The sequence below is a fragment of the Barbatula barbatula genome, assembly GCF_947034865.1.
Source record: "Barbatula barbatula genome assembly, chromosome: 24".
In the NCBI taxonomy this organism is placed as follows: domain Eukaryota; kingdom Metazoa; phylum Chordata; class Actinopteri; order Cypriniformes; family Nemacheilidae; genus Barbatula; species Barbatula barbatula.
The window spans coordinates 9,839,916-9,863,673 of record NC_136787.1 but is presented as its reverse complement, the minus strand read 5'-3'; the positions used below and the strand labels follow the sequence as shown (position 1 = coordinate 9,863,673).

The window sequence follows — 23,758 nt, the reverse complement described above, 5'->3', positions numbered from 1 at the left end:
ATTCTGTACTTTAAATGTGTAGTAAAAGTATGACCCTTCAAAAGTTAACATGACATGCGTGTATTGATCTATTTGACCCAATGGGACAGAGATTACAGACCCAGCCATCACCCAGGTGACATAATAATCCTTTCAGTGAAGAAAGAGAAATCAAAAGTACACAGATGTACACACCTGTTCTTCCCCAAGGTGTTAAAAGAGACATTCAGGTCACTTCAAGTACAAGCTGGAGCTTCAAGCAATGTTCTCGCACACCGTAATCTCTTCGTCAGCCAGTCTGAAACCCATCAACACGTGTATGCACTCATGCATGGATTTATGCATGTATATATTAAATCCATATGCAAAGACATATGTTTATATATATGGGTATGAGCTCCCTAAAATTGAAATGAAAAAATAAACAAAAAAGGAGTGAATGAAACTGCATTAGTGTCTCTGAAAGAAATATAATGACCACATAACACAATGCTCTGAGAAATTTCGCATAAGTTTTGCTTCCCTCTCTGTGATTTAGCAGTTAGACAAGAACATTAATGCTACACCGGGTCGTGTGGCCATGAGTAACCTGACGTTTCTTATTGCGTTTACTCACTGAATGAGTCATATGAGGCTGCTGCAGCTGAACCATATTTAAACTAACAAAAAACCTGTTACCATTAAACCACTAGATAATGTGTGAACGGAAAAGCAAACATGTTCAGATACACAAAGAAGGTGAAATATTTTAATAGGATGACTGTCAGTTTTGCAGATTTGTAAAACAAATGTTTTTAATGGAGATTTATTTTGTATATCATAATACCATTCAAGGAAACATGTTTTATCAGATATGAAATCTTTGGGACAACACGGCCCCTCTGGTCATCTTAGTTTAAAAATGAAAAAGAGCAACCAATGAGACGCTTACCTGCACGTGCAAATTAATTAATTGAGAAGAGAGCGTGCGTCAAATATGACCGACGACGCTCGACGATCGTCTTTCGCGAAGATGATGTCACTGATGTGGTGGTCGCTTTTAGTGATTTTATTAGCATACAGAAACGTGTCTGGAAATGAGCTTCTTTTAGAGACGAACGTGAAGGTAATGACACAAGGTGGTAAAATGCAAAGACATATCGTTTCTAATCGCGCTCAATGCGATCAGAAGTTGCGCAGTTGTTGAACGCGATCATTTAATCGCTTTTTAGGCAAACGCTTGTAATGTTACCGGTGCATGGCGCAATGAACTGGGTTCCACCCTTCGCGTGAAAGTGGAAGGATCGCGGGTCACGGGAGTTTATCAGACCGCGGTGGAGTCCACGCGTGGGGCAGCGGGCCGCGAACGCACAGCTAAAATCATCGGGGTAGTCGGTGAAGGGCCTCAACCTACCGTTTCATTTGCCGTGATGTGGGAGAAAGGTAACATTAACTTACTCGAGAGACACCATCATGTATTTATTGCCTCTGTATGTTTAAAGTAACACAATCGTCTGTTACTAATGCTATTTTCTGATGTTTCCAAATTCTCTTAATAGTAAATTTAACTATAGATGGTGTCGGCAGCAACACCATAAACGTCATGTTGCCCAAACTTAACTTCTTATTGATATGTTGGACCGCTGCAATAAAACAATGTTTTGATTCTTTTCCACTATGGCAGTCAATGGTGCAGATCCGTGTTGTAACTGAATATACGGAGGAAAATGATCAATGTTAAACTTAAGTCACCATGCATTCAAACAGGAAAATTCTAAGTGTTATTATAAATGGTTTATCCGTGCATACCGTCATTTAATACAAGCACTTGTAATCTTTAATTAAAAACATTAAGCTCCTCTCAACAACAACTTTTGGTGTAAGCAAGAAAAAAGAGGTAAGACTTTACTGACTGTCCAATGGCCAGGCATTTTCAAGCCTCCCCTCCAGGCCCAACTTACAACAAACCAATCAAAAAGGGAAGGTCTGGAATTTTTCTATTATCAGAAGCTGTTTCACTCCGATACACGTCACGATATGGAAAATAAGTCAATTGCAAAGTCCGTTTCATGGTGACTAAACTAGAGATTTATGCGAAGGCACGACCGAGTGTCGTTCCCTAACACCAATAGCCGCTGCCGTGGAGCAGAGCAAGGGCTCAGTCCTGGACCTGTTATTTATATAAAAATATCATAAAATTTGTTTAAAAATCATATCACCGCTATCAAAATGAATTCTATAGCGATATATATTATCTAAAAATTTGGCGATTCCAGGTTTTCAATTTTAGGGGGATTTATATATCGCCACTCTCTAAGCAGCACACATTGTATACATTACAAAATAAATTAAGAAAGATTATGCAGAATAAAGACAAGTTATTGATATTCAAATTAATGTCACATTCATCGATCAATCTGCAACATTTATAATTCGGAGAGACAACAAAAGCTACAACTCCATATAATATATGTCACAATCGACTACTGAAGCATTATTTAGTAGAAAGAATAACTTGATATGATGTTTGCCTGCCATTCATTCTGGCATGACCGTTGTCACTCCTGCGCACGACTACGTGTTCATCTATTACATCCACAATATGTTTTAAATTTATAATGAAAATACGAAAGCATCTGAAAACAACAGAGATAAATATTTTTGTATACTTGTAACCGCAATACAGAACCGTGTTCACAAGTGTTTTACATTTTTACTTCAGGCTCATGTTCTGCTTGGGTTGGTCAGTGCTTCGTTTTACCTGATGGTGTGCGAGTACTGAAAACCTTCTGGCTGTTACGCAGCGTAGCTGACAACTTTTCCGCAGACTGGGGAAGTACAAGGTAAGCAAGGCATAAATAAATGGATTTGCCTTAAGTGTACTATTGACATTCTGTGTCTCAAAATGTCCCTCTTTTTATTTTAGGTTGGGAGAAGATAGTTTTTTCATGGCTTGAATTTTAAATACTAACTCTAATACTAATAAATAAATTAAATAATCCCATATAAATGACTTAAATACGTTGATTTTTCCGTAAACTTGTGCATGAAACCCAACTGAGAAAATCCCTCATGTAACAAAATGACGGATAAGGAAATAAAAACGAAATGATTTGTGACAGTCCTTGAGCATGTGATGGTTCTGCTGCAAGTTTAGACTGACAGCATCTCGCATGTGGTTCTGCTGGAGAGTGTTTGCAGTCTGATTCTATTGCGCTGGCATGTGTTAAAAAAACCCTCAATCATCATATCGCTTTATCTCTGGCCAAAGTGTATCTTGAAGTTGTCAACAACTTGAATTTTACACGAACACTTTAGGTTCTGTTGAAAGAATATACAAGATGGTTTAAGCTCTGTGTGGTTAGAATTGGTGAACGAACCTTGTAGTTTGGAGAGAGATCCTGACCAGTGCTGATGGAGGTAGTTTTGTGTAGTTTAAATTATGCATGATCTTATCATGGTTGTGTTAGCTGTACTGCTTGAAGGGGAGGGGAAGGTTAGAGTAAAAAATCTGCCAGTTTGCACAGTGGTTGAATACACAATAACTTTCACAACTGTTCAGTTTTTTAACCTGTGGGCCAAATACTGTACTACTATGCCTCCTGGCTGGAGCTGGATCCCTCATTCTGCACATTCATCTATAAGTGCAAATACATTTTGATCTTTGAAACGTGGCATGCTTGTTTCGTTCTCGATCTGTGTGACATGCACGCACACGCATGCACACGCACATACACACACGTATAGTTATACTTATTTGTATTATTGTACATGTGGATGTAGTCTTTAAAACATGTATTATACACAATTAGCACAATATTTCTAAGCACATATTTTGTATGGATGACCAATGACGTACGTTTAAGTCTACGTTTAAGCACAGCAAATATTGCATTCTGTACATCAGAGCTACTGTTCGTATATTTACAACCAATTTCACAATTAATCTCAAGGAATCTTGCAGGATTATGTGCACAAGAATTTACTGCATTACAGAGAAACCATTGAACCACTAGATTATTTTGGGTTTCAGGTGCTGATTTCATTCATTGTTTGTGAAAAAAAGCTTTTTATCTTATGTTTCCCCAGTCCTTTGTTCGTGTTCTTGTTCTTTTTAGAGCTATAATTGTTCATTACAAAATTAAACGCATAGTTTTAAATTAGTTAGTCAAGCATTTGAAGCCCTTTAATATAGGATATATAGGATAATGCAGCTATCACTTTATTCCCATTTGGGAGAGTGTGCTTTAGATGATGCGCTCCGATGCATCTGGGGCTGAAGTATTGCTATACACACAAGCAGGATTTTAAACTCCATTTAGCATGTTAAAGGCAGTTACCTGAATAAACTGCAAGCAGTGCCTAATGTAACCAATGAATCACAAATGACAAACTGTGTGAGACTATTAAGCACACTTTTTTTTTTTAACCGGCCGGTTATGGATAGAGATGCCAACTATGAAGGCACAGTCATTATGTTGCTGTAGATTTTCATTATGAACATCAGTAAGGTACAATAAACAGTTGAGATAAGCCTTTAGTAGTATGAAAGTATTTTGCCTTAAATAATGGCACTAGCTGTCACAAATCCCGTTGGGCATATGAAATAGATCCCTGCACAAGGAAATTAAATAAATCTAGAAAATAATAAAGCACTGTGCGCACCCTAGCTTAGTCATACTTAGTATATACAAAAATTGTATATAGTTATTTGCATAGTGTAGTGGTATTTAACTTAATATACACAAACGTATATATAAATGTTTGTGTTCAGAAGCAGGGATAGTTCCCCCTAAAACGTGTCGGGCAATAATCCAGAAATAATTTAAATCTCACTAAAGGGGTTGTGACTAAACATCAACAGAACTTGCAGTAGGACTACATTTGGGACTACTATTTTTCTGGATGGATGGACATTTAGTGTGTGTTCATATATGCCATGTTTGGTTTGAATAAAACGAACTCTTGTGCGATTGCTCTGTTAGTTTGTTTAATTTGTGTAAATTTGAATGCTGCCGTTCCATCCATTCTTTAATTTGTCTTTCTTTTGTCATACAAAACTTTGTCAGTTCATTTCTAATTCGATTTTTGCCCTCGGCTCTCAGGATGTAACAAAAGAAGAAAAGGTGATGTGTTTGATAAAGATGTCGCGGAATTTGATTTACCTACATTTCTAATCGTCAACATGTCAACTTCCCCACAAAGATTCAACGCTGTCTTTAATCATCCAGGGTTTTCTTTTGTTGAAGCTGAAAACAGATTATTTTTGGAAGACAAACTAACTATACCAAGCGCCTTGAGGATGACAAATGCTCGCAGGCAGGTGTCCTCCCAAATATACACCGCGTTGACAAAAGTAGCGTTTATAGTGTTCTCTCTGATCAGAATGTCATCGTAACAATTTTCTGTCCTCGTCCAAAAGATTTCCAGTACAGCTGGTCTTATCGAGAACATTCAGCTCCTCGGCGCGAGCTAAAATTTGTACTTTTAAAGGGCAATGGTGCCTACGATATATGGGAATTTGAAAACGGCAGGCGTTTAGAAAACTGCTGCGTCAGGGCTTGTTTTACTTGACCGATATTAGAATGAATAATATCGTATGAGAATTTTGCTGTAGGCTATCTCACCTCGGAATACAAGTTCAAAGTTTGCCTTCACTAGAGTAGAGACCGAACAGAACTAGACCACACAGCCGTCGTCTTCACCGTCTGACTCTAGATTTGAAGCAGATTGGAATATATACTGCAGTGAGTTTTCTACTGCAGGCCTTCGCTGGAGTATTTGAATTGTGTTTTGTGTATCTGTTGAATCTGCACTCGTCTCTCCTTAAGGAGTTGTCATGCGTTTTAGCCTCTCTGAGGTTCATGGTCATATCCATCATAAGTGCCCGACTGTTGAACCTGTTCCTTTGGGCAGCCTAGCATAGTTTCTGAGCTGAAAGTTGAAAATGGTAAAACAGTAAGTGTTTCCCCTGAAGCGAACTCATTATTCTGTTTTCACTTGCTCAGAAGCGTTCTCGCTGAGGGTCAGTTTGTTTTCCATTCTTTAACACCAAAAGTGTTAAAATGATTTCAGAAGACTGAACAAAGAGCAAATAAACTGAAAACTGTAAACCTGTAAATCCGTTTAAACAAAGCCAAAAATATATTTAGTTTTATGTCTTTCTTATCTTGACAGCCTTTTAAGGCTATAATGATAATGATTTGTGAGATTCATTACCTAGCATCTGCTTTATAATATATTATAGAAAATCTATTGCATGAAATACTAATGTACTGCAGATTATGTTTTATAGAATGTGTTGGCGGAGATTAACACTTAGTCCAGTAGAAATCTGACAGTCATGTGGATGCGGAATGAGGTGAGGCCTCATTATGTGCGTGTTAATTTTGAATGTGGCAACATTATATTTACATTTGTATTTGTAAAAAAGCATCTTGATTCTTAAAGTCCCAGTGAAATAAAGATATACAATTCCTATTTGTTCATGAAATATTGCAGCGCTTATTGTAAATAGCTTAACAGTGCATGTCATTATCTTTTTAAAATGCATGTGCCCTCATAATCTTCAGTTAAAATCTGAAAATGCACTTTTGCATTAGTGATTATCCATTTCAAATGACGCAAGTTAGATGGTTTGGGCGGAGCATCCGTTAACTCCTCCCCTTCAACTGTCAGTCTGCTCCTAGTATCATTTCTAAATGCAACGGCTGTTTTTATACATCCAATCTAATCTTAGTAAAAAACATGCCACGGACGCTATTTTTTTCTCAGAAATTCAGTTTCATTCGGAAATGCATCAGAATACGGCAGTAAAAGCGATCGCAACTTCCAGTTCACTGGGACTATTTGAATCAAATAAATAGGTCAAGAAAAATGTAAACCGCTGCAGTAATTTTGCTACACTGAAAATTAAGAGCACATTGCATTGTGGGATACAATATTTCATTTAGTGCACTTTATTTATATACAACATATTTCTGCATGGCATCATTAACTTATCTTCACGTTGTTTCATACCCAAATGGAATTTTCCTCTGGAAACACAAGACGGACTAACTTTACATTCATTCAATTGGGTAAAAAAAGGGGCGGCATTAACATTTCTTTGAGGCGTTACTTATTTAATGTGATTTTGGAACATAATAAAAAGTAAGTAAATGATGATACAATAATTATTTTGGCAAACTATCCTTTATGCTGTGTATGTTCCTTTCAGTTTTTTCACACAGGCAGGATTTTGATTTGAACCTTTAGATCATTCAGCTGTGCTGTGTAGTTGGCCAGCTGGCTCTCACTGACCAATCAGCTTGGGTCCAGACCTCGCACCTTTGTCCCCTGACCTGGCCGGCCCCTAGCTGCACCACCTGTGCCGCAGTCACGGCTTACTGCTCTACCACCTCCTCCTCTCTGGCGTTCAATGATGTATCTACCATACTTGGTTTTCCAGAAACTTCCCCAGGAGTCATTATTAGCCTTCTGACCCTCATCTTCTGCCCAGATGTCGATTTTGCTACTTGATAGTTTAAAGGTTTAAGCAATGGTGTTGTGCTATGATTTAATTAAGCTTGCTTTATTAATCCGTTACTGGTTATGTTTATTTAAAATAAATGCCACTTGGTTGCACATTGTGTCAGGTAATGCAGTGAGAATGATAGAATGTGTAAATGTCACAAGAAGAAGGTTACACATCCTTAATATGCTACATTAGTTTTTTTTAAATGTAATAATTCGTTTGGACTCCTCTAAAATGCTCCATTAATGTTAAATCTGAGTTTTCTAGCAATGATCCATGTACTGGTGTCTATGGCTGAACGTTGTCGGGATGCAAAGGGCAGAGTGACCTCGCTCTCGGTGAGATGTGACAGGCCCACTGATGCTTCTGTCACACCTGTGATTAGGTGATTTCTTCTGCCAGGATCATAATGGACCTTTATAATCCCAATGACGTCCCACTATGAGTTCTCCCTCCTTTTTTGGCGCCATTGCTTGCAATCTTAACTGTTTGCTCATGTGGTTTAAAGAGGAATTCATCTGCCTTGAAGTCGTTCGACAAGCCTATGACATCCGTTCATCTTCGCAACGCAAATGGCAAAGAAAATGTCGGACCCCCCTCCCCATAGACATAGACAAACTGGTTTTCAAAGCACAGAATGTCAGGAACGCTGCTGTCTATGGACGGGAGTCTGAATTATCTTAATTTTGTGTTTTGAAGATGAACGGATGTCATAGGCTTGTTTTTGTTGTTGTTGAAAATAATAATTTATTTAATTTCATTTCATTCTAGTTATAGCCTGAAGTGAAATGAAGGTCTGGTCAACTCTTATAGGGATTTAAACACAAAATAGCTAAATTATACTAAAGTATCACTATGTATAGTTTAAACATAACACCAGTTTAAATTAAATGTTGTGTAATAGAATATAAAACAGAATTGGAAATCTAAATGTAATATGTATGTATGTATGTAATATGCATGTGTAGAAATAGAAATCTGAATTTAGAGGAATCTGAATAAAAACAAGAATTAAATAACACTGTAGTCTTTGCGTTGTTATGACCCAACTGTAAACAAAGAACAGCTGACTGCAAGACTTGTTGCCCAGTTTTCTGGCTAGTTTTGAATGGCCTTTGGGATGTTTTTTTCTGAAGATCTGAAAAGCGGTGCCAAAGTACAACCCTCATAAAGAAAAACTCTTCAAGTTATCTGCAATTTCATGTTTCAAACAGAGATGGCGAAAAAGAGGCAAAAGTTATGGATCGCTGCTTTAAAGTATATTATTTATCCAAGCCCACTAGACAGCAGAGAGGAACAGGAGAGGGATGAAAGGGGGTCTGCGCACACCTCCGCCTCCTTCACCTGGCCCCTTCGGCAGTTTTCTGGACCAGGTTACTCCTACATCATGTATAAACTGAAGCATAAGATACACACTGGTCTGAGAAAGTGTAGATAACAAACCGGTGGTCACAGGGTGTTGCTGGTCAAATATTGATGTTGTTTTTCATGTATTTATAGATATGGCTATTGAAATGGTCTCGGATCGCAGAAATTAAAAGATTTGGCTTGATAATGGGTTATGTGCAGCAGGCGGCAAGACGTTTGACTCTTGGTTGCTAATTGAGTCTGGAAACTATTGTAGAAGTGTATTGAAAACAGAGGTCGAGCAGAAGTTAAGCAGTAGCGTATTGAAAGATCTCAAGGGTACATGGAGGGAAAAAGGCAAAGAAAGGATGAGATACGGGTGCTGGGAGTGGGTAAATATCAATGTTTAATTGTGGTTTGTGGGCATAATGTTACAGAGAAAACCAAGTAAACAATGTTTTCTCATGTAATATTAAATGGGCTTTTTTAGCATAACTACATGTAGGCTTTAAACCGTTCCAGCTCGTGATTAAATTAGAAAATTGCACCTCAAGGATGTAATTTGCAATAATCGTGTTGAACAGTTTGCTGGAAGCGTTTTATTTGATAAATGTGGCGCTAACTGTTTTGTTTGAATATAAGTATTTTAAATGGGCATCTTTGCAATAAGCTGCAGGGGTTTGTGGCTTAGTTGCAGCCTTTCCGACTATTTGCTAATTGTAAGTAAGCCTAACCTTAAAGCTCTATTTTTCTTAAAGCTTTTTTAGTGTAAATGTACAGTATACAGTATAGTACCTGTTAATGTCACATTGGCTTTTAATACACATTGCATTCAGTTATTTAAAAAGGACCTGAGACACATCCAAAGGGTTTCAAGGTTGAATGTTACATCGTTAGAAATGTTTCTATGATGGCTTTCCAGACAACAGAGTTGATCTTGACTCTGAACAGTTAAACTGTGGTTTCGGTACTTCGTGCAAGACCACACTGCCATTGGCTCGTTCTTGTTTCCAGTAGACTTTTCAAAATCGCCTACTTCCATACTGTTAAGTATGTGAAAGTCAGTTTGCGTAATGAGTCGTATGTCTTAAACCTCAGTTTATGAGAAATACCCACATGGTTTACTGTCGCTGCTGATATATTTCAGCATGAATAACTACATCCCATGATGCCACGGGATATGAGTAAAATAAAATAAAGTAAAGATTACTTATAAAGATTACTAAATAAAGATTAACAAATGAATAGTATAACTGTGAGACGGGTGTTTACTTTCAACTGTACAGTAAATTATATAGGTAGGCTACTAAGAAATATAGCTGAAGAAAAAATAAGATACGATTTCTAAATTATTTTCAGTTTTTCTGAATTTACTTTTTATGGGTGTGCGTTTGTGTCAAATGATCATTTTTGTTTCATTCTGTAACCTACCTACAATATTTCTCCCAAATTTCAAATACAAATATTTATATTTGCATTTATTTGTAGAAAATGAAACATTTCAGAACTCAAATACTGCAAAGAAAACAACATATTCACTTTAAAACAACAAAACAGTAATATCTATACATGTGTTTAGGAAAAGTTCCTGTGTCATGCTGTCAGTCTTTCAAATTGATGTCGGATGACTTTAAATCACTCCTGAAGTTGTTAGATATTCAACAGACACTGGATTATGAATGAAAGGAAATTTGGAATGGTTTCTTCATTTTGTCCGCTGTCTCTTAATTGTATTCCTTGCAGTTCAACAGATCAAAAACACCTAATAAAATATTTTCGTGGTTGTTTTTAGTTTGTAAAATGAACTGACATATGTGTCACGTGACAATGAAATACATTGTTAGCAGATTACGGCCTGAATGCATTCATACTGAATCCACACATATAGAACATACTGTTTTAAAAGTCAAGAAGTAGATTTTTATTTGCGTATGCACTGTCACAGTATGCCATTTCAGATGCTGGACCTGTGTAGCGCATCAAGTGCTTAATATGAGAGTGATATAAGTGTGGGAGACATCTCTATTGCTTTGATCATTCAAAACCTGTATATTAATCTTTCTTCTGTGGAACAAAAAAGAAGATATTCTAAGAAATGTCTCGTGTCCATACATTGGAAGTTAACGGGGACCAATGTTGTTTAGTTACCAATGTTCTTGTGTAAATGTGTAAATGGACTATTTCTTTGTTTCTAAAATCAGAACACTCAGTTGATTTATTTGAGTCTTCAGACCTGTGAGGAAGGATTGTTGCTCATATAGGTGACTTTGGGTGGACTATGGTTGGTTCTCCAGTGCTTTCAGACCATCTTCATGAGCTTAACAAAGAAACGGTGTCAGGTAAATGGAAAGGCATCGCACAAAAAAGCACAGCTGGATTCAATTATATCATGTGCGTGTGAGCCTGTACAAAACATGACAAGGTATTTCACACCAAATTATACTTTGCTTAAAGAATATGTGCTCTATTTTTGCATTACGTTTCTGTCATTGTGACATTAGTATAATTTAGCAAATCCCCACCACCCACTGGTTCTCATTACCATAATGCAAAAAAAGGTTCATGATGGCAGTCTATGCATTGCTTTAAAAAAAATACACTGAGAAGCACAAACTAAAACATCTGGACATTATGGTAATGAGAATGTGAGGAGTGGTGGTGTTTACTTTTAAATTCAGGCTGATGTCTTACCTGGATGTGTTTTTGTGCATATAAGGTCAGACACTGAAAATGACAGTCACTGTGTTTGGCGATAAGCATTTGAGGTCTCCCCTCATTTACCAAACTTGTCAGCTTCATTCTATCCTTCTGGCCACCTCTCCGTTGACTTTGACCTTGGATTTCAATGCTCGTGTGTGAGCTAAAGCCGTCACGCGTGTCAATTGAAAAAACGGTGGCAAAGGTGCACAAACATGGGGAACACAGAGCCTCGGCTGACCCTCCAATTATCTTCTCGCCTTTCCTTAAGCTCTTACAATGAGCTTCATCGCTGGAGACCTGGACACTCGCCCTAATGAGGCAAAGGGAGACAAAAGCCGCTCTCCTGGGAATTATGCAGTTCCTCTGTATTTTGGGCAAATAACTCAGGTAATTACTTCGCTTGGGGGGAATACTCCATCCTCATTAAACATGAATGAGCATAAGGCCACTGCCGCTATTGTTCACAAGGTGTAATGTGCATTTATCTACATGTTTCGGTTTCATTTCGGCAGTTATTTAGTCTAAGAACTAGTGAAGTATGATCGTAGATTGTATGATTTGAGTGAAAATGGTTTGTTTGATCATTAAGTATGTTTTTTATAGCATGCATCATAATGCCAGCAAAATTAAAAATACCACTGTACTTAGATGTTGGGGGAAGGGCGGCATTGCATTAAAATTGTATTCTTTGACCAACTTCGGTGCACCAATGCATAACTTCAATATGTGTTACGGTTCACGGTATTCTGTGAAGATCGCAATCTCTTGGATGCCACGTACACCCAATGATGATCCTTGTGTGAAGGACCACCATCCTAAAATTGAAAAGGCATCGAAATGTTATATACATCCAATTTATTGAAAAAATATACACCAAAAATAGCCACGTTATTATTCTATGTCATCTCTTTATGTGGTATTTTTTTAATTCGTTATTTCGAATAAAATAATTAATATATAAAAAATATATTGGAATTCCATAATGTACTTAAAGTCCTCTATTTTCACACACTAATTTTGTACATAACACACTAAACATGATGCTTTAGCACTTAAGATAATGTTAAGAACATCGTGGTGTACCCATCTGTGATATTTTTAGATGTTCAATGTGCTTAATGTGCTTTTAAGATGCTATTTCTCAATTGAAAAAAAAATTGAATTGCCACTTGAAGTACACTTGAATCCATCTTTCATACACTACAGTGTTTAAGTATACTTCTAGAGATAGTATGTTAAAAGCACATTTGAGTTCATATTCATGGTGTCTCAAAATAGCACTGATGGGAAAACATAATATGTTATAATTTGTAGTATATGAAGTACAAAAGTAGTATGTGAAAATACTATTAATATAATATATAATACTACTAATTTATGGAAGTGCACCCCTTTCCACCTGGGGTTGTATATTAATACCAAAACAATTTTGATCGCATTTTTCTTGGAATCTTATTTATTTACTTATTTTAACCTTCTTATTATTATAAATATTCGAATTTTAATTATTTCGATGGTTAGTGTTTAGACTTTCAGTGGAATACTCCATTGCAGCCTTGCGTGGTTTCGTAGACCCCAGTTAAAAAAACAACAACATTAAGGGACCTTATGAATGTATATGGTTGACACATAGTACAGTAACACACAGTACTGTTTGGTATGGGAAGGTGTTTCATCCCTAGCCCTCTGAACTGAACTCAACCGGTTGGGTCTCTATATTCTTCAGCTTATGTTGTTTTTCATGCAGACTCTCAGAGGAATTCGACTTGCTTGCATCTCAAGGTCCAAGGCCTACCGCCAAGATTTAAGGCTTAACTTAGCATCTAAAAAGATTTGAGAACAAATGAGGTGGGCTTGAATTTCAGAGGACAGTTGCTCATTAGAGAGGCTTATTATATATCTTACCAACATACTTTTTGAGAGATTATTCTGCTGCTTTTAGTATTTTTTATGAGCCTGAATTTTATTACCTTTGATCAATTTTGCAGTGCTTTGTTTTTGTGCCAGACAGCCTTTACAGAGTACTCAAACGTATCCACCACTAGAGGGCACTGGATAGCCGTGTGAGCATTTTAGATTCGATGAACATTATTATTAGTATTTAAAGGTCTGAAACCAAGAACAGAAGTTTATATGTGATTGTATGTTTAAAGGTGTAATTTGCCCCTCCTCTCCTCTATCTTCCTCTTTCTTCCTCTTCTGCTCCACCACGTATTATCTCGAAAGGCAGAAAAAATGTTGAAATGTTTTATCAACACTTGTAAAGCAACCAAAATGCACAAGCTTTGACAGTAAGATCGTATCTGCTATTTGGAGTGAATCTGAAGGACATATCTGTGCTGTCACCGCGGTGGATGGGTCTAAAAAAATACTAGCTTTCTTGCTTTGAGAGTGCACATTCTCAGCACAAAAAGACTCTCTTATCTGTTTCGTTCCTGTCATGAACTGTTTGTGTGTTGCCATAAAGCGAAGTGAATGAACGAGTATGTTTTACCTGCAGTCTCTCTTGGTTTTTGTGGCTTTGTTTGAGTTGCGTTCGTGTTTTCTTCTGTTTCTCTGTTTTTGACTTACAGAGCTTCAAACACCACAGTCCTGGCAAAAGACACTAAACGCTTTTAGTGTCAAAAGGGAGACTACATTCTAAAGAATCTCATTTATGATAAAGTCTTATATTTGTTGGTATGGATTTATGGCACTGTTTATGTAGTGTGATAATTTGTTTTGTTTATTATGCATCGAAAGTAACTAACGGCAGTGGTTTGTTATTCATAAGAAAAGGGCAAAAGTAACAGGGAATGATAGATGGAATAAATCAGCTCATAAAACCGCTTTCATCTCAGCTTTTTTCTCCAAGTAAAAACGTCTCAAAAGGTCATTTGTGCACGTAGCTTATTACGACAACAGTTCACGTTTTAAATTTAAGCGCCCTCTAGCAATTGTTATGAAAACGATCCCATGCCGTTTTGTGCAGTCAGATAAAGACGCATTTATTTTTGCATTCGTAATAGTATTAATGGTTTAATAAATGTTGATGGATTCAAAGATATTTTAAGAGCACCTAACCCCACCTCCCCTTAACCTAAACCTAAACCTAAATCTAACCATTCAACCATTAAACACGAACACACGAGTAAAAGTAAAGTTACATGTATTTATTTCATAAAATGAACAAAGCAACATAAACGTCACGTTGCAAACCTTCTGAAGAGGAGCCCGGTTTAATTAGGAGGTTCAACAAAAACCAAGTTAAAATGTGAACTCTAAGTGGATTTACACCGAGATGCGAAACTTTAAGTTTTGGGTTTCAGAACAGCTATTTTGAGTTAGTTCTATCAACTCTTACCTTGAGTTAAGCGTGTGCTAAGACAAGCCATGATCAATGGAGCTCCGATGTTAAGGTTCACTATGGTAGCGGCACAAAAGTAAAAGCAACATGGCGGCAGAAAGCGATTAAGAGCGAGGCATTCAATAGATTTTGTATTGTGCTGAAAATGACTTGTTCAAATTAACAAATAGATAAATGCACCAATAAACACATAAATGAATCAGTAAATTAATGAAACAACAGTAATAACACAGAAATAATAAAAAACAGTTATAAGTATGAGACGTCAGGGTGAATAGGACACATGTAACATACGATAACTGTATACGAGGTACTCCACGAACGGACATCAACACGTCTTTAAACAAACTGGAACATTAGAATCGTAATTGGTAACGACAGCCATTAGCATTTCACAATCAATGCTGACGCAATGATGCTGTTTGGCACGAGACAGACGAAAGCCAATGATATTTCACTATGAAGGTTGATGTAACTTTGCGTCAGATTTGAAAATCGGTAAACACAGCAGAAACCAGAAGACAGCAAAAGGTGAGCCCTTGTAAAATGACCAAAACACATGCTATTATTGCAAAATAATACCCCAAAATGTAATTTTTTTAATGATTGTAGGGGATAGTTTTGCTGCAGCCATGAGAGGCGCTAACTTAGTAAACGCTCAAGTTTGTATTATTTGAGGAAGGGACAAACGACATACGCATGTCGTATGGGTCGGAGGATATGTTGTATCATTTGCAATAGCAGGTGTATCAGCGACGTCATTACTTCTATGTAGATTTATTCTTTCGATCTGAAATCTTATTGATGTAATCGTGTTCAATGTTAACCATCGTGTGTGTTCAAAGTTGCTTTCTTGTGCAAAACTCGTCATCAATGCTAAGGTGTTGTGGGTGGTTACCAATGTGTTCTGGGCGGTCTTAAATGTGTTTTATGTGGTCGCTAGGGCATTGCTTATCTCTGTGTTATTCTGATCTCTAGCTTTAAATTAGATGTGTTTGATCCGTTTGATCAATGGCTTGGTGAAAATTCAATTTGAGGAATAATTTGTATTCTTAAAAATGTATTTCTATATTCAAACATATCATAAGGACTTTAAATTAACAGTTCAGCCAAAAAATTTAAATTCTGTGTTCATCTACGTACACTCAAGTTGTTCCAGATCTTTATAAACATCTTTGTTCTGATGAACACAGAGAAAGATATTTGGAAGAATGCTTGTAACCAAACAGTTCTTGGCCACCATTGACTACCATAGTAGGAAAAATGACAATGGCAGTCAAATGTGCCTCAGAACTGTTTGCTTTCCTACATTCTTCAAAATATCTTCTTTGTGTTTTTAACTGAACAAAGACATTTATAAAGCATTTTTCCTATTATGGTAGTCAAATTGTTGGTCAAGAACTGTTTGGTAAAAAGCATTGTTTCAAAATATTTTTCTGTATAAATTTAAATAGACTTGGAAAAACTTGAGCGTGAGTAAATAAAGACAGAATGTTCATTTTTTAGTGAACTGTTCCTTTAAGTCCATACATTAGCCTAAAGTTATGAGCATTAGCAGTGATACTTGCATTATAACGCAACAATTTTGTAGCCTGTTGAATAAAGTATTTTTCTTTTGAATTTCATCTAAATCTGTCCGAAGAACGTGTAGTTTTTCCTTCGTATTGGACAAACTAGATTGTAACCTCTGACTAAGATCCTCAAGGTCCAGTTTCTGCACTTGAAAGAAATGATTCATTCGAAAAGATTTATTCTGCTTCGAGTCGATACCTTTATTCGGATGTTTCAAAAGCTCTCCTACGCTTTCGTTCTGGCCTCTAGACCTTCGAGCTCACTTTTCTGTGCTGTAATAAGACATGGGCATATTTTAGCGTAAACGTCTTATCAAAGCAATGCCTCATTGCCGTGTGTCATTACCGGCATTCTCCATCTACATTCACTAATTTGGCTCCCGGTGGAATTTAGTCTGGCCTTTATGACAGCAATGACATTGACATCAATTAAATTAAAATATGTTTCCAGCTAAGCGAAACAAGGCTGCGGCATTGTCCACTGAATGAAAAGGCAGGGAGGTGAGAAAATAAACTCGGGGTGGCTAAATTGAACAGAAAATAAACAACGTTTACATATTCATTAAATAAGTCAAGATGTGACGCTTAGATCCTGTCAACAAGTGTGTGTTGTTCGACCCATTCGCCTGAGCATCTTTTAATTTCGCAGCCGCCGAAATGTTGTGGAATATAAATACTGTAGCTATCGCATCAATAAGATTGTTAAATGCTTCTCTGCTCTGTATCAGGTCGTGTCACCAGCATTCACACCTCTGAGATGCTCCATCTGGATCCCGACGGCTCGCACCTGTAGAGCCCACAATGAGCACTTTGTTTCCCAGCTCGTTTTGATTGGCTCGTTGCTCCCGGGGTCACTTCCTCACCGGCTTCCTGTCAGGCTTCCAGCTGGTGTCACTTTTTGAATTACCGTCGCTGTAAGCTCCAGAACATTTTCTGCAATCTTAGTCTTGTGCTCCAGGGTCATAGCTTTTTGGTCTTTTTTCTGGCCTCCGCTCACCCTTCAGTGATGCCACCCTGGCTCTGGTTGTTGCCACGTCAAATTTGACCACAGTTCCCAGCTGAGGCATGATAGCTCACTCAGCTTAGCCAAGATGTCCAGCTGGCTATTCAAGACCTCAGCTTGAGTCTCCACACTTGCCGTTTGCACTGCGTTCTCCATGGAAAACAAACTTTCCTCAGATTCTGTGCCCTGTAAACAACAGACGGTGGGGTTAGAATCTGTGAGACCCTCCTCTTGGATTTGGAGTGAGGTTTGAATTAACCCAACTCAAAACGGATTGAAGTGTCCCACAAATTGTTTCTTAGAGCATGTACCGTACCAGAAAGAAATGTTATTTGTCAGATATAGTTCTTTCATGCATATTATACAGAATTCATTTATATTATTATTATTACTATTACTAACCATACCCTCTGCTCTGTTCTGTTCTGGTCTAGTCTAGTCTGCTCCTGTCCACTTCAGTTCAGTTCAGTCCAGTCCAGTTCTGTTTTCTATTCTTTTCCATTCTATTCTGTTCATAATAGACTTCTTACATTGTTTTAAATAATACAATAAAAATAGAAATAAACACGTGTTGACTATGCTGGCCTATTCGAATAGATTTGGCTATTGGCTGTCAACATTTTACTGTTAAAAGAATCTCTGTGTTAGGGATACCAAGGTTTTTTAAACTGTGTTTTTATTGTTATCATGCTTGGTGTGAATGGGCCTTATGAGTAAAGAATTGTAAAATTAAAGTGGCCAGCAGTTCAGATGATGCGTTCTATGAGAAAATTATGAGAAATACCCTCCATTGACTTCTTGGTAAATCTGAGCACAGTTTCTTCAGTTTGTGGTCACTTCAGAATCTCTAGAGGAGATAAATAGTATGAAATTACCAAGGTTTCAGGAAATAAAATTCAGTTGCAACAGCAAAAAAGGTCTCGATTTTCTCTCAATTTAATCTCATTACTCTGAAGGATATGAGATCTCATTTGTGATTTATTTCTTCTATTAGATGGTTTTCTATGTCGGTGTACTTCTATGTCTAGGTCTCCAGCTGTGGTTTAAACAGTTGAGAACAAGATAATCCTATATTAACAAATTTCAGCCGACACTGTTTGTTTCTATCTCTCTGTAGGGAAAAACAAACATGGTTTTTGTTCTCAACCATCTGTGGAGTGTGCCCGCACCTTATCTTCCACCTGCAAGATTCCCCATAAGAAATGTGTGTAAAACAGCAGAATCATAGGCATCTAGACTGTGACTTTTTCACATTCAAATTCTTCAACATGATCACTTGTTGTGATATTGAATATCACAGGTGATTAAAGACTGTATATAGACTCTAGCTTTGCAGTAGCAAAATAGGCATGCTAAACATGTCAGCCGGTCGAACCTACTGTACATTAAAAACCCTGAGAAAGCATAAATATCGTGTGTGGAATATAAATACTGTATATAAATGGGTACTGTATTTGCATTACTTGAGGCTGTTTAAACAAACCACATAAACCTAATTGTAAACGCTGACATAAGCTTTGAAAATCCGCCACAGTTTATTTAACCTATGAATTTGAGGACATTTAGTCATTTCGGTTTTCCAAACAGCATGATGAAACAAGTATTCATTAAAAAATATATAGAAGGATCCTAAAAGTGGATAAGTTGGCAGTGCCTTCAAAGGTTACAGGGAATTGATGTAAGTTGTTGCCATCATTTAAATACCGTTTAAAAAGAAGGAAGATAGTTTTAAGCATTTCATTCCATTTCCTTTTCTAGCCAGTGTTTTTGGTGTTTGCTGGGGAAAAAGATTGCAAAGTTATTTTTTGTGTTGTGTACTGTGCAAAATCTCTATGATTACAAGAGAATGAATGTTGAAATTTACCACAGTAAACACGACCAAAGATCCCCAGCTGCTGCCCTGTGGTTTTCTGTGACCTGCTAAGTTTTGTAACCTTCCCTTCTGCACGATTGAAAAATGTATCTGATAACACATGAATTGCATGTTGAATTAGTTCTGTTTATTCCTGTGACTTTAACAAAGATGCTTTACAGGTACAAACAAGGTTCGGTCAAAGTCTTCATGGAATTAACAGATTTAATATTGATGTTATTTCTAACATGATAAAAGACAGTTTTAGAAGCGTTCCCTCACACATAAAAAGAACCGATTTCTGCACCAGAGCAGAATTTCTGAGAAGAGCTCGGTTCCCTCGTTTGCTCTTTCTCTCTTTCTTCTTGGCTGTCTCTTCTTTCTGTGATGTATCTCGAAATGACAGATGTGTGGCTGTGTATGCGAGTTGATGATTCGTAAGAAAAATTAAAGTTCAAACTGCTTGTACCAGTTCCAGCCCTCAGTATACATTATGAAATGTCGCAGTTACTATCTCGTTCGTGAGATCCAAAGTTTTAAACGCTGGAGGCATTTGGATGACTTCATATATCTCCATTAGAGGGGAAAAAACGTCAGAACATTCAAAAGAGGAGGAGATTATTGCAGAGATGGAGGGGCCGAGAAAACGACTAGGAAAAAGAAGAAAGAGACTTGTAGATGTAAAACATGTTTTATTTTTGTAAATTGTTGTGTGGATGGGAGCTTTTATGACCTCTGCAATAAACATCAGTTTTGGGGGTTTATATTCACCGTGTATATTTTTTCGATCTATTGCAACTGAGCTGTGATCTAACGCAATAACGCATAAAAAATGATGCCATGTTGCAAACACAACCCAAACTCGATTTGAAACAATGCAGCGGGCGATCGCGCAGCGTTGTGTAGAAAACCGACATCTCTGAAATGGTTCTCACAAGGTGTCCTTCTAGTGCAGAGAAAGAACTCTTAACTTCTGCTGTGCGCTTTCAAACAACAGTGAAGACACAGAGATCAACATATCTTTCGACCGTGGGAGGACTTGGCGTTTCTTCTGTGTTGCGAGACCACAGGGCAGTGTTCTATACAGCAACGATTAAACCCAACCGGCGGCCTGACCTTTTAACGGCTCTATCTCTCCCTGTAAACAGCATCAGCTTTTATGCTTTCCCTTTAGAACACGGTCGGAGCCGGATGCTTCGTGCCTGCGTTCGGAACATCTGGCCGGCATCGCGACGCACGCGGCAAGAGACGCCGGCCTGTATTAGATGCTTATGTTGAGAGGTAATTGCTTGTATCCGAATGGCTCTGTGGGAAACATCTGCCACCGTGTGATTGGTGCTATCTGAAACATCTGCTGCGCTGTGATTGGTTTCACGAGACGCGTCTGTTTGGAAGTGACTAGCACTAATGATGGCCTCATTTCTTCAGGAGGAAAATCCGGTCACGTGTTTGTGAACATCTACGACGATCCATTGAGGAACCGATATCTAAGCGTCTTTGAAACAAGATCGGTTAACCTGAGAGCTCAGCACTAAATTATAGTTGTGATACTTGCCAAGGCAGGTTGGTGGTTTAGGACAAAGCACTAAGTGTTACATTTTGGCACTTAACTCGCCCGCACCATTCGGGCTACAGATATGAGTGATATTTTAAATAGTGTGGCTTTTTGAAAAGAGATTTGCTATTACTGTGTAATTGGGTTTAGTATTTTCACCTGGCAGACGATCAAATCCCATTCACCTATAGTGCATCAGGAAACCAAGCTATGTCTGGGGAATTAAATGTCATAGAGAATTAGGAATGGGCTTTTGAAGCAGAGCTAGAAAGTAACAAGTTACAGTAGTCATACTTTTTTTTAGACTAGCAAATGTGATTTGCATAAAATCTAACATAAAACTACTTTAACACCAACAAAGTAGGACCGATGACCCTTTGGCTAACTTTTTGTTACAATCTGTGTTGCCATGGAAACTAACAAATAATCAGCTGCTCTTGATATTAAAAAAGTGGACTAACTAGGTGCATCCCAAGCCATGCACGTATGCACTATTCTACACCATTTTGCAGTATTAATAGTGTACACAATAGTGTTCACATTGAAAATGTCCAAAAAGAAGGGTACTTTAAAGGTCCAATGTGTTCTCTTTTGGAGGATCTTTTGACAGAATTGCAATAGTCCAATTGAGACGATACTTCTCTTCTAAAATTCATACACTAGAGGGTAGTGTGTAAAGTGCAAGCACATAGTGCAAAATATGTTATTTGGGCCACAACTCATGTCTTGTTCCATAGCCAATTTTAATCAAAATGAATGGGCAAAAAGAGAGAGTTCTCAAAGACTCAAACCCACTGGAATTCCTTTCTGAAAAAGTAATGCTGGAATAACTATTTCCTTTTTTGACACTTCTTTTGATGGTTCATGAGACTGTTTGATTTACACATTAAAATGTTCTCTGCTATTGTAGTCAAAGCCTTGTGCTTTTTATTATTTCTTTAAATTGCAAACATTTTCAGCAAGGAAAAAAGTACCCATTGTCGGCTGTTTAACTTGTTCAGCATCTTACTTTTGCCCCAAAGCATTGTCATTTCGACTCTCTGACTGAAGAAACCCTGAGCTTATTTTTTTATAGCTTTAAAAAAGTCAGAGTTCATAAACTCAGTGCATAATAGATGCAGTGTGACGTTGAAACATATTAGAAAAGGTATGTTTTTCAATTAGTTTTTGTCCACACCAGTGGAGATTGTTTTTATATTAGTCCATCATGTCTGGTGTGGACTTAGTGGTAAGATAATGGCTTTTGCTGCATCCCAATTTGCCTACCTATACTGTGCCCTAAAAGTGTGTACTGTTTTTATTTTGGAAAAGTATATACATTTTAGCCCATAACAACACAGTATACACACATACTAGCGTGGCTCTTGTTGCCTAGACCAGGGGTTTTCAAACTGTGGTCCGGGGACCCCAGGGGGCCTCCACAATGTTTTAGGGGTCCCCAGAATGTCTTTGAGAAAAAACTGCAAAAGTTATTACAGTTTAATTTCTATAAACAATGTGTTGTCTTTACAATATCACACTTACTATAAAGCAACCAATTCTCACTATTAACAAGTTTATGTTTAAGCTTATCATCATGCATATTATTAGAATATTGGCTGTTTATTATCACTTGTAAAGCATTTTCTGCAAGACCATATTCTACATCCCTAATCCTACCCAATACCTACACCTAACAACTATCAACTATTAATAAGCACCAAATTAGGAGTTAATTGAGGCAAAAGTTGTGGAAAAAGTTTGTTGATAGCGAGAATTGGACCTTAAAATAAAGTGTGACCCTATTTATCTTACAGTATAAATGCTTTATCTATTTTAGAAAGGGGGTCCCAAGCAAAAGGTTCATCATATTTGGGGGCATGAAAAAGTTTGAAAATCCCCTTAAAGTCACCCACATCTAAATACAGTTGTTTTTCCATTAAATAATTTATTTATTTATTATTTCAAATGTAATGTTTACTGTATACTTAGATTTAGAAATTCAATGACGTATTATTTAAAAAAATGTATTGATGCAGTTTAGCGTTACTAAACTCCGCACACTTGCAGAGAGTTGTGGATAATATCAGCTGTTTGAGTGATCATGGATCTGCGCATGGAATTTTCAAAGGATACAGTAGAGTCGACCATCCGGCTACTGCCAGACTACTAATTTAAACAAACTTTGCACATACCACCATTTCTAATTACGAATACTATTTGGATGGATAGCATGCAAATTGTGACAAAGGGTATGTTTATGCAACCTGCCCCAGAATGCAAAAGCAACTGCATAGGAGCGCCCTAGCAACCACCCACTACCCTTTAGAATTATAGTGTCAAGCAAAAAAAACGTTCTACCTTTCTGCGGCACTACAGGGGTTTTTATAAATTAACTTCTGGTTTGTTTTCCTCGTAAATGAATAGCCTGGGGCATTCAGAGTCAGATTACACATGCTGTGATAAGTTGGGGCATTCACAGATAGATTACATAGATTTTAAAGCGAATGAATACGACAGCTGTGAGACAACGATTATCCAGAATTTCCTATTACACCTTAGCTCAGGCTGATTCGGTCTAGCACAATCTGAGATAATAAGGATCTCTTTCAGTCAACACCAAGTGTCCAAAATCAAGTATAAAATAAGCACTTACCGCGTTTTCGACATACATAAACACGCACATGGCTGCACAAACACATACATGGACGAGTGTGTGTAATGAGAGGGAGAGAAGCAAAGTCTGAGCTCCATCCAGCAGGTGAGTGCCTCTAAATTACGGGTAGGTGAAGAGCATGCTGATAATAGCCTCACCTCCACCATTGACCTGATGGGGCGAGTCAGATGGAGAAGAAGAGCACACAGAATCAATGCAGGGCACTTATTGTGATTGGTCACAATCACAGAGATGACAACGTGAAAGCCAGTTAC

The 23,758-nt window shown here is 37.5% G+C and overlaps 1 protein-coding gene across 4 annotated transcripts; it reads left to right on the top strand.

The window, feature by feature from the left end:
• The first annotated feature begins 901 nt into the window (after positions 1-901).
• On the top strand, positions 902-18,352 carry avd (avidin). Of its 4 annotated transcripts, none has more exons than XM_079448122.1 (5): positions 902-1,084; positions 1,191-1,401; positions 2,681-2,801; positions 6,254-6,319; positions 7,178-8,471. In XM_079448122.1, exons 1-4 carry the CDS (start codon positions 956-958, stop codon positions 6,294-6,296), a joined length of 504 nt encoding a protein of 167 aa, XP_079304248.1. In that variant the 5' UTR covers positions 902-955; the 3' UTR covers positions 6,297-6,319; positions 7,178-8,471. The 4 variants fall into 4 exon arrangements, with proteins under 4 accessions (XP_079304248.1, XP_079304249.1, XP_079304250.1 ...); XM_079448123.1 differs by having other exon boundaries at positions 905-1,084; positions 6,240-6,319; XM_079448124.1 differs by lacking the exons at positions 6,254-6,319; positions 7,178-8,471 and adding an exon at positions 2,885-3,632 and having other exon boundaries at positions 905-1,084.
• Positions 18,353-23,758: the final 5,406 nt, after the last annotated feature.

Coding starts and splice junctions, on each gene's coding strand:
- avd (XM_079448122.1), top strand. CDS start 956: ATGACCGACGACGCTCGACGATCGTCTTTCGCGAAGATGATGTCACTG. Junction 1,085..1,190: donor TTTTAGAGACGAACGTGAAG/GTAATGACACAA, acceptor ATCGCTTTTTAG/GCAAACGCTTGTAATGTTAC. Junction 2,802..6,253: donor GCAGACTGGGGAAGTACAAG/GTAAGCAAGGCA, acceptor TATGTTTTATAG/AATGTGTTGGCGGAGATTAA.